The sequence below is a fragment of the Phyllostomus hastatus genome, unplaced genomic scaffold, assembly GCF_019186645.2.
Source record: "Phyllostomus hastatus isolate PE091 unplaced genomic scaffold, TTU_PhHast_1.1 phas_scaffold_1674, whole genome shotgun sequence".
Lineage (NCBI taxonomy): Eukaryota > Metazoa > Chordata > Mammalia > Chiroptera > Phyllostomidae > Phyllostomus > Phyllostomus hastatus.
Window position 1 is genome coordinate 15348208 of NW_025334011.1, and position 17136 is coordinate 15365343.

Here is a 17136-nt window from a genome sequence, read left to right on the forward strand (position 1 = left end):
TTATAAAGTGCTTCTGGCTGCACAAATCCTGCACACATATATGTTATCACTTTTTATGTGGGTAGAGTTCAAGAACTTTCTTTTCAGTGAAAGTCATGGATGATTCAGTGATTTGTTTTATTTCAGTCTTTCTTCTACTGTGACCCTCTTTTATGGGCAGGTAAGAGTGATGCGGATTTCTTCCTCTTTTCTAGGTGGGATCAACAATCTCTCAGATACTCTTTCAGTAGGTAACTTAAGAAAGGCTCTACTTATTTCTCTTCATTTTCTTTGAACTGAAGCCAAATAATAGATTTTGATCCATTCTTCAACTTCAAAATGTTACTGAGAGGAACAACCTTCATATGATCTTTTAAAAACATTTACTATGTTTACTAGTAAATTTTAAGTGCTAGCATGTGCCAAATGCAGCAAGCCTGTGCTGAAGAATCAGGACCTCAAGTCCTGCGTACAACAGAAATTCCAGGTAGGAAGGAGCTGTGGCTTCTCCTCAGGGCACTGGAAATTAGATGTGATAAATCACAGAAATGGAGACAGGTCCCAGGAGACGGAGGAAGCCTGGGAGTCCAAACTGTGCACCCCCCATGTTCTCAGCACCCCCAACGTTCCCAGCAGCCCCCACCCACCCCCAGCTCTCCACGCCCCACAGGAAGCCCAGTCACCTCCGCAGCATGGTCAGGATGTCGGTCATGCTCCGCACTCTCTGCAGGAGACTGTCCAGCCGGTGCGGCTCCTCCTTCAGAAACCGCACTGCCTCCACCTCTATGCGCAGAATGGCTCGCATCTTGTTTTGTAAGGTAGGAAATTCTCCTGCGGCCAAGAGCAGGGGCTGAGTTGTAGGGAAAAAGTCAGAACAGCAAGCTCCCGTCCCACACCCAACACTGGATAGGGTACAGCGCACGGGGTTCATCAGCCACAGCGCCCTTTGCACATCTTCAGGTGGCAGAAGCATGCCAAGCAGAGATGGGTTAAAAATGACCGTGGGCAAGGGCAGGGCTCCTCTGGGCCACACTTCCTGTCTGTACATTTGGGATAAGGCCAACGGTCCCTTAGGGTTATCTTTAATGAATCTGGTGCATTGAAGACCCCAATGAGACACAGCTGTCATTATCATTTCATCCTAAATCTTATAGCACTCACAACAATGTAAGCTTTAAGAAGACAGGGACATTTGCCTGTTTTGTTCAGTGGTGGATCCTGTGTCCAAAGCAGTGCCTGGCCCATGTAGTTGTTTGATGAATACTTGCATACGTGAGTAAATGAATGAATGAATGAAGCCCTCACCATTTGACAGATTTTTAATAACCATGGGAAACGCTCTTAAGATTTCTCCCTCCAAGGAGGAAGCTCACCTTTCAGGGAAGCTACAGCTTCTCCCACTTGTCGCAGAAGGAAAGCCCCATCTTCCACATCTTTTAGAGTGACCACTCGGGCAGCCGATGCAGAGTCCTTCTTCAAGTCTTCAACAAGGTCTTCCAGCTCACTGGGGAAGCAAGCAGACCACAGATGGGCATCAGCACCAAGGGCCTCAGAAAGCGCAGGCACAGCAGCACAGGGCTCACTGGGGCCCCCACTGCGCACTGTGTCCCATCCAGCCCACCTCTCCTTCCACGCAGGTGGTGGGGACACCTTTTAGAGGAGTAGCCTACTCTGGCTTAAAATGATGTGCTGAGATGTCAGGCGAGTGCAAGTGACTTTGCCCAGGGCCTTGACAAAGGACCCACTCGTTATTTTTAGTGGCACTGCTGCCAGCTAAGGGAGGGATGTGTGTACTTCGTGATATGACGGGGGGGGGGGGGGGAGAAGGCTGTCATAGAGCAAAATGAGGAGCCGCAGATCAGGCTCCTCAAATTTGGCACTTGACGTTTGGACCAGATAACGCTCTGCAGCGGGGCCTATCCTGTGCACTGAAGATGTTTAGCAGCACCCCTGGTTTCTCCCTACTAGGTGCCAGTAGCTCTTTCTCCACCTTGTGATAAACAAGAATGTCTCCAGGCATTATTAAATGTCCCTGGGAGAAGGTGGCAAACTTGGCTCTGATCAAACCTCTGATTTATACCGACTGTCCCATCAATAAGGATTGACTTTCCTTCCCCAGCTACAAAGAGAAGAAATGACCACAGAACCAATTATACAAACATATACATGCACACACACACAGGTAGTCATATACACACACGCGCACACACACACCTTAGGGTTCTGCCAGCTCCTAAAGAATTAAGGTCTTTCACTTAAGAACAAACAATCCTGTCACTTGGTCACATTAATAACCCCACCCTAAACACACATTTGTATCATTTCAATTTGCCCATAACTCCAAAGGAAAAACTCCTAGGAAAGAATTAGGAAGAGAACTTTGAGAGACAAGAGCCACTAGATGGCAGTAAGTGACCAGAGAGTCTAATCCTGGGGTCCTGAGTCAGGAGTGGGCCACATCTGCAAAATGATGGCCTGCCCAGACCCTTCCTACCAGGTGGGCAAGTTCCGGAAGGCGTGACAGCTGTGAGAGGGAGTCAAGCAGGGTGTCGCATGGGTTCAACAAGGACCATGGGGCAAACAACAAATTCATCCACCTCCAAGAAGTGGGGTGAAGTTTTTGCTGATGTCTTTCGTTCCGTTATGCAAAATGGACCAAAATTGCCTATAATCCCTTCAGATATGAAATGAAGCAACTTCAGGACCAAAATGGAAAGCCAGCTTCTCACTGTCTACATCTGCAAACTGCGGAAAGACACCCAGTGTTATGTGAACCCAGTGGAATGTTCCTACAGCTCCCAAATCCCTGAGGCAGAGGGAATATGTGCCCGCTCTCAAAAGAGTTCTAAATGTGGGTGGAAAGTTTCTTCCATTTCATAACCAAACAGAATTATCTGAATGTGCAGACCAAACGCACTGTCCAATCCTTTTAAACTTTGATGGAAGAGCTAAGACCCAAATGTTATCATGGTTCCATTAACAATCCTCCAGCCTGCCAGGTTGCAATTAATACTCTAAGAAACTGTCACCTGACCTAAAGTCAGTCAGCCTAAAATTCTATTTTAACCTCTGCTACACCACATGACTCTTGGGTTTCATAACCTTGCACAGAGAAACCCTGTCACAATTTTCCCTCTGGGGATCATGGGACATACTCGAGTGTGCACTGATATTATCGTACACCAAAATGGAGCCGCCCTTCATATACCTCTATCATAGATGAAGCGGTCAGATAAAATTTGTTCACCCAAAATATAAAAAGAGGCCATGGAGTTAAAATATTTGCACTCGCTGCAAATACTTTTTTAAAATAGTAATCAGTATGATTTTTGAGATGTAAACCCCGGTCAGAAGCATGTCAGATGTTCACACATGCTGTGGTTTACAGGTAAATCCATTCTTGTGTTGAAGTTGCCTTTCCTTCTACCTTGGTTAAGAAGAAGTATTAATTTGCTGAAGTATATTTCATTTGACTGTTATAAGAAGCCCAATTATTATTTCCATGTAGAAACCCACCAAAGAGAAATGATCTTGATCCAATTTCTCTCCATAGTTTTAGAGCCAAATTTAGTTTTTCTGCCATCTGAATGGCTCACCAGCAACTTATGTTAACATGGCCCCCAAGGGAACGTATTTTCCTGTGTGTATGTAAGGAGGTGGGCATGTGTAAGGCATTTGTAAGGGGAGGAGAAGTGTGGGCAAGGGAGACAGAGGGGGAAGGGGGCATACAATTATTTTCCTAATGGTTCAGAGTTGAAATTTCCAGCTGTCTTTTGTAAGCTGTCCTTTCTCACCACCCTGATCCATCCAATCAGTCCCTTTTGCATTTGACTTATTTTCTCATTCTTGTTTCTACTGCTTGACTCAGGTCTTAATGGCTTTTGTCTGGGAGGTTAAAGTCGGTCCCGATATGATTTCTCAGACGCCAATTTCTTTCTCCCTCCCTCTGTCCTGCATGTGGTGGCCCAGGGGCTCTACTGTCTGAAATACAGCTCTGATCTGTTACTTCTTTGATCAAAAAAGCGTCAGTGACCTTATCAGGCCAGGCAGTAACTCTTAAGTGTGAAGGTGCTTCAAAGTCTCCCCTGTATCTTTGCAAAATATACATTCCTAAACTCCATCCAGAGAAATTCTGAATCTTGGGTTGGGCCCAGAAACTTTCATGAAAAGCCAGAAATCCAGTCATGTGATCTTCTAATCTCGGCACACAGAACAAACAGGCATCAAGCAGTCATGCTGGGCATGCGTATGGTCTCAGGGATGGGCAGGCACCATGCAAACAGAAACAGCACAACCCAGATACGACACATGATTGGTATTTTGCACCCACTCTCCCCCAAGTTGAACTACTCCAATTTTCCAAGGATATCCTCTGCCTTCCCGGTCCCAAGACTTGTTGGTTTGCAGGGATCCTCTACCTGGGAGGCCTCCTGTCTAGTCTCCACTACGAAATCCCACCTGTCTTCAACACCACTTCAGTTCAGTTTAGCAAGCCTGTATGAGGCCCTACTATGCCTATGGTACTGCGCTTGGCCTGGAGGCGTATGAAGAGTGACTTATTTCAGGTTAAGTCTCCCTGGTTCCTGGGGCTTGAGGCAACCCCTCCTTTGTATAGTTAAACTGGCACCTGTACACCACCTGTTTTGTGCCATATGCATACTCCTATGTTCTGCTTTGCCAGACTAAAGTTTCTCAAGTGCCCTGTGCACAACTCATTCATGTATGGCCATCCCGCAAAGCCACCAGTACAGCCCCCTCATGAAATGCGTGCCCTGCTCCCCCTCATATCTCATTCCCAGGCTGGTCTACTAGTATCAGGATAACATTGAGATCAAAGACACCTTTTTCAGTTGAGAAGCAAGAGTCATCTCAGCTAACCAATAAATACAATTTTTAAAATGAGGAAATTTACTTTTTCATAATTTAATTGGAAAATGTATAAAATATTATCAAAAGGCTATATATTTTAAAGATTTTATTTTTTATTTTATTTTTTAGACAGGGAAGGGAGGGATAAAGAGAGAGACAGAAACATCAATGTGGGGTTGCTGGGGGTCATGGCCTGCAGGTATGTACCCTGACTGGGAATCGAACCTGTGACACTTTGGTTCACAGCCCGAGCTCAATCCACTGAGCTATGCCAGCCAGGGCTTAAAAGGCTATATATTTTAAAAGACATCTTCAAGAAGAATCTTGAGATCTACTTTTTAAACATTTGTGTTATCACAAAAACATTTTAGACAAATAATAGCCTTATTGCCTCATGGTGAATGGTTATAAATGCAAGAACTACATAAAATATTTTGAGATGTTGATGAACGAAGGTCAGTTTTAAATTTTTGTAAAATAAGAACCCAAACTGATTTCTTTTTTCCCTAGACTGCTACTGAGCAGGACAAGCTGACTGTCACCAGACCCTCTGGGTTGGCATCTGGGATGTGTTGGTGGCAGCCCTGCCATCAAACAGGAGATGGAGCACAGCGTTTTCCACCAGGAGACTCGGTGACTTGGGGCATTTAGAAGCTGAAAAGAATTCAGAAGCTACTCTCTTACAATCCCTGTGGAAGGTTTAAGCTTTCCAAGCAACAAGAGAATCACCAACACTAGGAGGAACTGGCAAGTTACTATTCATTACAGTAAAAGGTGAAATAGTCCTATGATAAATCTCTGTTGCATAACAAAACATACATTAACATAAAAGATGCACTTGCCCTAGTGACTGGGGAGTAATAAAGCTCTGCTCATTTCAACAGAGGGACTTGATAGATGCTTTCAATAAGAACCTCATAGAATCTGGGAACATTAAAGGAAGCATCTTTCATTCTGGATCAGACATACTTTACATTTAAATTCTTCTTTTGTGATTTAACTACAGTTGTATAATAGGAAGATAATTTTAGCTCTGTCTTATTTTGACTATTAGTTTTAATTCCTTGAGATTAAATGAAGACTTCCCATTTGTCACTGGGTTTTGCCATTTGCTCCTTTTAAGTCTGTGTTGCTGAGCCCTGCAAAACAGTATGATGCTCCAACTTTTAAAGAGGCCAGCTCAATTACCTCAGTATTGCTGAATTTCTTGGGCCTGGACAGAGGGCTGCTAAGTGCCCAGGGACACCCAGACCCAGCAGAACTCTAACTTGCACATAGTAGGTGCTCCTTGAAGGGAGAGGGAGAGAACACTATCTAGGAAGGACCTCTCCCTTGGCAAAGACAAGTTTTCTTTTCTGGTGAAACAGCTCTACACACAAGTGACTGGCACTCACCACAACTTCTTGACGATCTTCTCCTCTTCGTGCAGGTATTTCTGTCTCTCTTGCTCCACCAGGACACGCTGACGTTGCACTGGATCCTCTAGTCTCTTCATTGTTTCAATCACTTTGCCACTGATTTCCAGCTCAGCCTTCTTCATCATTGCCCTCAGCAGCTCCTGGTTCTGCAGCTGTTGAACAAAGGAAATCAAGCTCAATTTGTTCTGCCTTACTGACACTGTGGTGAGTGCCTGCCAGTCTTCAGAGGCAGGTTAAAATAATCAGCCCGCAGCTGATTCTTTCTTTATTTCAATGAAAAAGGCAAGGACCAGAGGCTGTATATAGTATTACCTCTTCGGCCAACATCTGAATTTTAGCAGCCAACTGACAACCTGCTTTTCATGTCTGAGCCTGCAAAAACTAGGATCCTTTCTTTACTCTGGGCAATGCATCATGGACAATGGGCATAAACTCTCAATGACATGTTTTTATAGGGACCGGCCAAGAGCACCAGGTTTGGACCCAAGCAGATTTTGGATCAAACCCTAAACCCTCTCCCTCAATACTTGAGATTCTGGGCCTGTTACTTGGATGATCTTGGTCTCTGTTTCCTTATCTCTAAGGATGAAGATTCCCTTCCCTTGGCAAGACTATTCTGAGGATTAAAGGAGATACTGCTTAGTACAGAACAGGTAGTCAACAAATGTTGATCTGACTATGGACTATTTCAGGATATCAGTTAAAAGAGAACTGTGTGCCTCTTGTTTATATGGGTCCATGTGCCAAATACCTAGTCATCACAGACCATTAAAGCAGTGTTGATGTCAATGGTGGCAACGATAATGATTCCAGATGAACGCAAGGCTCTTGGCAATTTACTTCTTTCCCTAGATCATAAGCAGGCTGCTTGCATGCATAAGACCACAATTTCCATACAATTTTCCACATATTTTCTAGAGCACTCTTGTTTCTCAACCCAGAGAGTATAGGATGTCCAAGGGTGCATCCAGACTTCACAAAAATCTAGTTAAACACTTGAGTCCTATTTCCCAGATGTTGTTAAGTGTTTCCCTGGGGCAGGACATGCATATATATATATATGTTAACTGAATCCATTTAATCAGACTCAAAAGTAGTAATTATCTTATACCTAAAGTTCCCCTGAAATTTCAATTAGCTGTTATTGTTGCCCCTGTTTCTGATCCTGTGGACTGTTCTATGACTCATCAGAGTGATGGTGTCTTTGTCAACTGTCCATTATCTGCAAACTGAGGGAAACGCCATCTGACCATGTCACCACCTGCTTGAAACCTCCTGGCTTTGAGTGTCTCTGAATAAAGAAGAAGCATTCCAGCGTGAGCCATCGGCAGAGCCCCCATCCAGGTTCACCATCAGCACAGCACCCTGACCAACTGGCTACCCAGAGAGATGCTGCTTGGGTTCAACTTCTAGTTTTACCACCTAGTGGCAGTATGACTGTGGCCAAGTTATCAATCTCTCTGTGTCCATTTATTTAAAAAAGTAGCAATAGTTCATATTTCATAGGCTGGTAATGTAGAGTCAGTGAGGCAATACGGTGCCTACAGTAGTGGCTGGCACAACCCTAGCTCTCAGTATGTACCAGCTATTGTTACCAGGGAACATAACTCTGGGGCAGGGCTGGTGTTTTTTCTGGGAGGGAACCAGATAAGAATGTGCTACTCTTGGGTTACCTCCTCTATGACTCATGGTCATGCTCTCATACTTCTTTTTATTGTGGTCTTAAAAGTAGTCAGTATATTGCTGAAAGTCACCACATTTGGAGACAATGCACAGAGGGCGACTTCCTCCTGTGCTCCCTGCAGCTCTGCCCACAAGGAACAGGGCATGAAGGCCATTTCCAACATGCCAGCCTCCTCACACTGCAAGTGAGGCAAGCTCTCTGCTCCAGTCACACGAACATAATTTCATTTCTGATTGGCCAAGCTCCTTTCTGCCACAGGGACTTTGCACATGCTATCCCCACCACCCGGTTAACTTCTGTTCTCCATAGAGTCTCCAGGACCCAGTGCCTGGCACATATCAGGCATTCAATAAATACTAAGTGAATGCATAAATTGTGTTAAGCATCAATATCGGTAATAACAGGCAATAAAGATCTAAAAACTCTTTCCTAAGTGACAGAAATAGAGGGTGTCCCCTGGGCTCAGCTCTGACTGCAGTGGTCGTGAAATACACAACACTACCTACTATCCAATGGTATACTCAAATTCAGTGCCATGTGTCAAATCCCACCGAGCTATGTCCTTTGGGTCTGGGGAATAAATGGTAATGGGTATGTAAGGGGCAAATAAGTAGATGATTAACTGTGTCTAGAAGTGGCTGATGCCTGGGTCCACTCCCAAGAGATCCTGACTTAACTGGTCCGAGGTGCAGCCTAAGAAATGAGACTTTTTAAAACTCCTCAGATGATTCTTGATGTGCCACCAAGGCTGAGCAACGTGGTCTAAACAAAGGGGGCTTGAATAGGTAGTTGACGTCACTGTGCCGTGGGCTGTGTGGCGCAGTCCTCTGCACCTCTTGCCTAAACCTCACAGACAAGCTCCAGTAAAGTTATGGTCCAGTTAGCACTGAGTAGATAGTAGCAGTGGCTGTCAAGCTGGAAATTACTGAAAGGCTATTTAAAATTCTTAAATCTGGAGTTTGAAAGATGGATAAAGTGAAGCCTAAGGAGGTGAAATGACTTATTCAGAGTTGCTTGGGCAGCTGCAGGACAGAATCAGGATGGGAACTGGGTCTTTTGAATTCACCCCAGTAACCTCTCAACCACCATCTGCTAGGTAGAGAGCACCGGCAGCATGGCAGGGGGCATGTCTGCTATGTTCCAAGGCACAAGCACAGTTTCTGGCACACAGTAGGTACGCAGCACATATTTGCTCTATGAATGACTCTCAAAATGATGTTTCTGAGAAGCCTGCAGACGTATAAGAATGCAAATGCATGTAATATTCAAATTATTCAACTGATAATGAGACAGGATAGTAAGAAGCTGTTGCCTGGCAAGGGAAATAGGGAAACTGAGTCAGGTAGCTGAATGCAATAGCTGGGCAACTTACAGCCAGGTGCAGCTGGTCACCAGGGCAGAAGGCCCCTAGTGCCTGGCAGGGGGCAAGACTGGGAAAACAAAGACCTCACCCCTAGGGTAACCTTTCCACCCCTGGCCTTTCCTCCCTGGAGATAACATCTAGGCCTCAGTTGTATTTCAGCTCCAGGCCCAGAAAAGCAGCAAAACCAGGTGCGTGATGCCTGCATGAACTAGAAAGACTAAATGACCCCTTCCCTGACACTGACCAATCAGGGGAGACCACCACCCTAAAAGGGCACACCTGGAGAACCAATGAATATTCTACTGAAACCCTCCCTGGAGACCTCTGCCAAGATTCCCACCTGCAAAAAAGAGATAAAAGCCTCAAGACAAAGGACTCAGTGTGCACTGTCCCTCTGGAGAGCAGCCTGTGCCATTCATTCCCTTTCCTTCCTCCCCAACTTCTTTCCCCACAGGCACGAGTCTCCTGAACTCAAAGGCAATGAGCAGCTGGCAGCTCATCCCAGGCCAATCCCCTGAATCTGTCCCCAAGGCCCCCTTTTCTCTGTCTGCCCAGTGAGCTTAGTTATCCCAGCCTATGCTTGATGCTAAGCCCTTCCCTGTTTCACTGCCCCAGCTTTACTAAATGGATCCTCACTGTCACCTGGACTCATGCTGTGAAATCTTTCCTGCACGAAGTCGAGAACCCACACACACACTACAGATTGGCCTTAGGCAGACCCACTCAGGGCCGGGCCCCTGTCTGGTAATAGTAACATGGTCAGATCATATTCACATTATTCCACTCAAAAAGGAGGGGAAGGAGAGACCCCACTGGAGTTTCAGGCTGCATAACCATTCTTCCCAGAGAGAGGGGCTTATGGAATTTTCTTGACCGCTGGCTGGCACGAGGGCAACACTGAGTTAATCATGAAGGAACAAATGTGCACAGGTGGTCTTTCCACTCTCCTCTAGTTCTGCCCCACCCCTGCCCTGCCTTTTGTTCTCGCCTTTGTCTCCAGGACTTCATCCCAGCAGCGTGTGATAAGGTGCTGAAGGCAGCATGTGGCTCAGCACCCCTCTCTAAATGCTTCACATAAATTAGTCATCAGCACTTCCAGTCATTATGTTTATTTTGGCTTAGCAGAGATGTTTGCAAACAATAAAATACAGATGCTCATAAGGACATGGACAATAGGGTGGGGAATGACTGGTGGAGTGGGGGCTGGGTGGAGGAGGGTAAAGGGGTTAAAATTAGGACAACTGTTACAGAATAATAGTAAAATATTAAATTAAAAAATACAGATGCTCCTCAATTTACCAACAGGATGAGGTCCCCATAAACCCATCATAAACTGGAATTATCATAAATTGAAAATGCATTTAATACACCTAGCCTATTGAACATTGTAGCTTAGCCTAGCTTACCTTAAAGCTGCTTAGAACGCTTACACTAGCCCACGGTGGGGACGCAGTGATTTTGTTGCAGAGAATCAGTTCACCTTCATGATCACGTGGCTGACTAGACACTGCCTGGCATCAAGAGAGAGGACAGGGCTGCATATTGCTAGCTCGGAAAAGATCAAAATTCAAAATCTGAAGTACAGTTTCTACTGAATTTGTATCGCTTGCACACCATTCTAAATCGAACCATTCCAAGTGGAGGAACCTCTGTACAGCTATTTAAAGTGCACAAGTCAGTGAGTTTTGACAAATGTATATACCAAAGTAATCACCATTAAAAAGAGATAATATTTTTTATTACCCTAAAAAATTCCTTTATGATTTTACAATCAATCCCTGAAGCCCCAGCCCAAGAAACAACTTCTGTCCCTGCAGATTTAGTTCTTCCTGTTCTACAATGTCACAGAAATGGAATTATGCAATATGTAATTGTTTGAGTCTGCCTTCTTTCAGTAAGTATGTTGTTTCTGAGATTCAGCCATGTTGGTTTAGTAGTTTTTCTTTTTAATGCAGAGTGATATTTCATTGTATGGATAGATCCACTGCATGATTTTGTACATTGTATGTGCTAAACTTTTTATATTTTTTACTTATTGATTTGATTCTGGTGACTTTACTGAAATTTGCTTATTTTTGGTAGCATTATAGAAATAGATTCTATTTGATTTTATACAATCAGGTCATTTGTAAGACCAATTAACACCTTTTGTTTTCCTATCTGTATGCTTTTTCTTTCTTTTTCTGACCTTATTGTGTGTGCGAGGGTCTTCAGCACAGCTTGCAGTGGGACAGCAGCCTCCCCTGGCCTTGTTCTCGATTTTACGGGGAAACACGTGCTTAGTGTTTTACCACTAACTATAGTTTCTATAGTGTTTTTCCTTCTCCTTGAGTGTTGAGGGTTTTTATCATAGGTATTGAATTTTTGTCTTGGTTTTCTTTTGTGCACTTATTGAAATATTATTTTCCTGTGTTATTCTGCTAATAAGATCAAACACATTGATTCATTTTTCTTTCATATTAAAACAATCTTGCATTCCTAGGATAAAACCAAGGATAACATATCTTTTTTGTTGAGAATTTGCTAAACATATTTTCTTGAGAGATATTGGTCAATGGGTGTTTTTTTCTTATAATATAATTGATTGGCTTTGCTCTAAGGGTAATCCTAGGTTCAAAAAATGAGCTGGGAAGTGTGTTTTACTTTCTGAAAGAGTTTTTATCTTTCAATATTTTAAATTTGTCATTCCATTGTCTTCTGACCTAACTTTTATCTCTGAAGAGAAGTCAGTGATAATTCTCGTTTTTGTGTTCTTTCCTCTCCTCTGGCTGCTTTGGAGATTGTTCTATTTACTCCTGGTTTTTAGTAATTTTATTCCAATGCACTTTAGCGTGGTTGCATTTGTGCTTGTTGATCTGTGGATTTACAGTGTTCATCAGATTTGGAGAAATTTCAGCCATTACTTCTAATGTTTTTCTCTTTTCCCTTAACCACTTAACATTTTTCCATAAATCGCTAAATTTTGGGTTGTTTTCCTCAGTCTTTTTTTCTTTATACTTCAGTTTGGACAGTTTCTATTGTGTCATCATGTTGAATGATGTTTTGTTTCAGCAGTGATTAATTTTCTACAAAGTCTATGCAGACATTGTGTTTTTCAGTTTTTTAAAGCTCCACCAAGATATTTTTTATATCATCCATTCTTGTCTCGCTGTGTCCATGTTTTCCTTTAAACTCTTTAGAAAAATTATAATAGCAATTTCAAAGCCCTTGTTGCTGATCTTATTATCCCTGTCATTTCTGGTAGATATCCACGGATGGGTTTTTCTTAAGGTTATGGGTGACATTCTTCAGAATCATCACATGTCTAGTAATTTTTTATCGGCTGCTGGGTACACAGATCTGGATCTCATTTCACTTTACAGAGAGCTTTCTCTGGCTGTTGTTTCAATGACTTGTGGATCATTTTTGTTCTTTAGAGGCTTGTTTTTAATCTTTGTTATGGGGAATCTAGGGTACTTCTAACTCTAGGGCTAGTTTAGTCCTGAGACTGAAGCCTGGCTCTTCTCTGTTCTCTAATGAATATCCCAGGTGACCAATGAAGACTCTTCACTTCTGTTTGTCAAACTGTGAACATCTTGCAGGCCTCTGTGAGCTCTGGGAATTTCCTAATTTACAGCCTGACATTTTGTTTTTGCCTCACTTAGTGGTCTTTCACACTGCACACACTTGGCTTATTATTCAATAGCAGACCCACAGAATTACATAGTTCTTTCTGCGCAGAGCTCCCTCTTGTTTGGTACTCCACAAGTTCAGCTCTCTACATTTAGATAGTATCTCCTCAACTAGGAGTGCCAGTGTTACTTTTGGGTTACCCCTTTCAGAAACCTTAGTGAATTGTGGATACAGATCCATTGTTTCCATTCTCCTGAGGATCACAATCATGTTGCTTGTTGCCCAAGATTTAAAAATAGTTGTTGCATACTTTTATTTATTTTTCAGTTTTCTAGTCGTCAACAGTAAGGAGGCAAGTATAGTTCAGTACCTCCTCATTTCTGAAAAAGTATGTTTATTGTAAATGCCATGCCCTGACATTTATATAAAAATACTTCAGAAGAAATAATGTGCTTGGTCATTAAAAATTTAATTGGACCAAATAAGCTATCCATATGAACTCAATTGAGAAAGTAGGAGCACAGTGGAGTGAAAATGGAGACAACTGTACTTGAACAGTAATAAAAAAAAATAAAAAGAAAAAAGAAAAAGAAAGTAGGAAACTGCTTAAACCTAATTCCACCCACCTCAATATAGATATATGGTATACCTCATATACTCAATCTTGGTTTCTTAGGTAAAATTTAAGACTATTGGTCTTGTCAACCACATGGTTAAACTGAACAATATTATAATTGAACTCCTTTTGCTGCCTAGCAGTGACACTGAGCAGTGCTGCTACCACAAATCAGGAAGTTTTGTGATGACAGCCAGGCCCCACAATGACTCCTGGACACCTGGGATAGTTTCCTAGGCTGTCAGGACAAGGTAATGGGGATACCTGGTCACAACTCCATGTTATCTGGGAGAAGTCTCCCCATCTTAGCTGGCCTCTGTGTGAGGATTTGACTAGGGTTTAGCACAAAGTAGGGCAGTCTAACTGTCAAATTGAGTACCAGCTTCATTTACTGGGTCTGCTCAGCGTGGGCTGACCTCTAGTGTGCTCTTCTGAGGGATACACACTTCCATGACCATTATTTTGGATGTCAGAAGGTAAGTGATACTCTTGCACATTTCTGTGAGTCACTCATAAAAAGACACCTTAAACCCTAACCAGTGTTCCTCAGTTGGATGGATATTGTGCTGCAAAGCAAAGGGTTGCTGGTTTGATTCCCCGTCTGGATTGTGACCCGCGTGTGAGACACAACCAATCAATGATGTTTCTCTTGCTCATTGATTTCTCTCTCCCTCTCTTTCTCCCTTCCTTCCCCTCTCTCTAAGAATAAATAAAATCTTTAAAAAAATAAAAATGGGGCACTAAGTTCAGAATAACCCTATTTTTTATTTATCAGGAAACAGAATAAGGAAATAGGGACCAAGAAAAAAAAAGCTGTGGGAATTAGAGAAGGAAGGATGTATCCATTCTTTCTTTAGCCAAGTCTCATCTGGCCCCCACCAAACTTGTTCCATCTCTTCCCAAAGTTTATCTCTCCCCTCAGCCAACAGAGAGGGGAAGAACTTCAGTCACTTCTGTGAATACAGGATTAATTGGTAAGACCCAAGTACTGTGGCATTTTGGGAGAAAGATGTAGTTCATCATTTTTTACCAAATCAACAGAAAAGGTAATAAGACAAAGGTAATCATCTTTTGAAGGGAGCATTTGTTAGGTACAAGACCTTCACCTGTCCACTTTAATATTACTGCCAGCTAATGGCAGACCCAACTGTGACCTGAGAATGGGAACATAGCAGTATAAAGTTCCATATAGCTCTTGTAACAACTATAACTCAATAGAAAACACATATGACTAGCCACTGGGAATGAGGGGCATTGCTCAAGTGAGGACTTTAAAGTCAGTGGGTGTGTCTTTCACACTTTCAGGGTGGCAGGAACCCCATTTGTTTCTGCTTTGCCCTGTGATAGCTGACTGAGATCTCAACATTTCCAAGAGGTATCACAATGCGCTGAGCAGTCATAATACAGGAGAGCGTTCTCATTGTGGAATATTCTAGATTCAGCAGTGCCTGGAACATTCTGGAATCTCACCCTGGCACATTCTAAAATCACCAGTGCTTGGCCCTGGCCCATACCCATGAAGTCAGGCTCTGGCAATAGTGCTTGAGTATCAGTATTTTTGTTTAAGACCTCAGGTGATATTAATGGCAGCTGGGATTAAGGCCATTCTCTTATACTGATAGTTCATACGAACCTGGACAGCAGCGATGATATAAACAATTTCAATGGTTTTCTTGACCTGTTTAGGCTCCTTTGCCTCCCTTGACATTGTTTTTGCCCCGTTTAAATCTACCCACCCCACTGTGTCTGTGTCAATTTCTTTCTTTTTCTTTTTTAAAGAATAATCCATCAAGTCAGAAAATGAAATGCTCAAATAGGAAATGCTCTACAGTCTAGGATTTTCCAGTGATTTAATTATCTAATTACTGGAGCTGGCTGCCAAGCACAAATGATTTCATTCAGTCTCACTATTTTATAACACAGTTCAAAGAACATTTGAATTTCTAATTCAATTTTTGTTCTTTTGAGACTATTCTACAGAGTTTTGTATATCTCTAATGATAGCTCCATTATTGGACTTATAATCACTTTGGGGTTGTACTTCATTTCTGGAGTATATAACACATACGCTGAAGGAGGACTGGTGCTGAGATGGCTTAATTATTCTAACTCGTTTTGTCTTCAATAGACTCCCCTGATGGAAAAGACAGGGGTTTGAAGGGAAGGAAAGCTGGCAGAGACTTAGGATCCAAGGACTGAGGCTGCCACAGCAGCCGGCTTAGGAGACAAGCTGCTTATCTTTTCCATGTGACTTCTCTTTAGAATTGTAAACACTTCTAAGCTCCAGAACAGGCCTGCTCACTGTTCCTCACACCCCCATAGCCAGAGAAGAGCGGGGCAGTTCTGGGAAGTAAAGTAACTTGTGTGGTTAAGACAGCATTCCCAGACCTTGACTGGGGAGCTGCTTTGTTTGAGAAGCTATGATTCTGCAACTGAGACTCCACAGTTCAAGGGTTGCAAGGAGTGGCAAATTGTGGGAGGTTCCTCCCAGCCAGCCAGAGGACCAAACAATGCCAGACACCTATCGTGTGATATCATAGCCACACACATCACAACCTGGGTATCAAACTCACCACATTTCAGCCATGTTTATGTTACAGCAATTCCAGCCCTGCCCTCAAATGTACAAGTGTTCACTTTTGAAAGCAGTAGGCACTACCATACAAATGATAGATCTAGGAATTGTTTTTCTTGTGAGGGTCCACTGAGGAGTGACAATTTCCAAATGGCCAGCAGGTGGCAGTACATGGAAGGAGCAGTGTGAGAAGGGGCTTACCCTCCATAAACCCCAGGTTAAGAACCTGGGAGAGGACAGACCCTCTGGGTCCTGCACATGTGTTGTTTGGCTTGCAGAGCACTAAATAATTGGGTTTTAATTATTTTACATTAAAAAATGAATACAGGCCCTGGGTGGTGTAGCTCAGTGGATTGAGCGCAGGTCTGCGAACCAAAGCATCGCCCGTTTGATTCCCAGTCAGGGCACGTGTCTGGGTTGCAGGCCATATCCCCAGTATGGGGTGTGCTAGAGGCAACCACACATTGATGTTTCACTCCCTCTCTTTCTTCCTCCCTTCTCCATCTCTCTAAAAATAAATAAATAAAATCTTAAAAAAATGAATACAGATATTTCACATAAAATGTATATTTCCTGATTTTCTGGAAATGCTAAAATGTCCAGGGACATGAACTCTAGTGTCCCTAGACATTCTTTCAGGTTAAGAGCGGCCTGGGGTTGAGTGGTGACTGTCCTTTCAAGGGGCCACCTTGCCATTGTCCCTCCTCCGCTTCACTTGTTAAGTTACTGCCTGGATGCCGTGGGCATTGGACTTTGTCACCAGGTGCACACCCTCAGCCTAATCCATACACTTCATTTCACTGCAGTCTTTAAAATTGCAAAGCAAGGAGAAGCTAATGCAAAGGATGGGGAACGTCACAAGTGACCTGGTTCAGGAAAGGATTTAAATGAATTTGCATGGGATATCCAAGGTGTGTGGGACGTTGCCTGAGGGACAGTGTAGCCTTGGAGATCTGAGCACTGGGCCATGTTGTTGGGTGCACTGGACCTTACAATCTCTGACAGGGCCTCCTCTCAAGG

The 17136-nt window shown here is 43.2% G+C and overlaps 1 protein-coding gene across 19 annotated transcripts in view; it reads right to left on the minus strand.

Annotated features, from left to right (window-relative positions):
* KIAA1217 (KIAA1217 ortholog) overlaps nucleotides 1-17136 on the minus strand; it is a 486478-nt gene that overhangs the window by 22487 nt on the left and 446855 nt on the right. For all 19 annotated transcript variants that reach the window (XR_006787887.1, XM_045858214.1, XM_045858223.1 and 16 more), the window contains 3 exons: nucleotides 6243-6418; nucleotides 1353-1483; nucleotides 663-810 (listed from right to left, as the gene is read on the minus strand). Coding sequence is in view for 18 of the 19 variants with exons in the window: in XM_045858214.1 (XP_045714170.1) it covers nucleotides 663-810; nucleotides 1353-1483; nucleotides 6243-6418 (455 nt within the window). In the remaining variant the exon portion in view is untranslated. The remainder of the gene's footprint in view (nucleotides 1-662; nucleotides 811-1352; nucleotides 1484-6242; nucleotides 6419-17136) is intronic.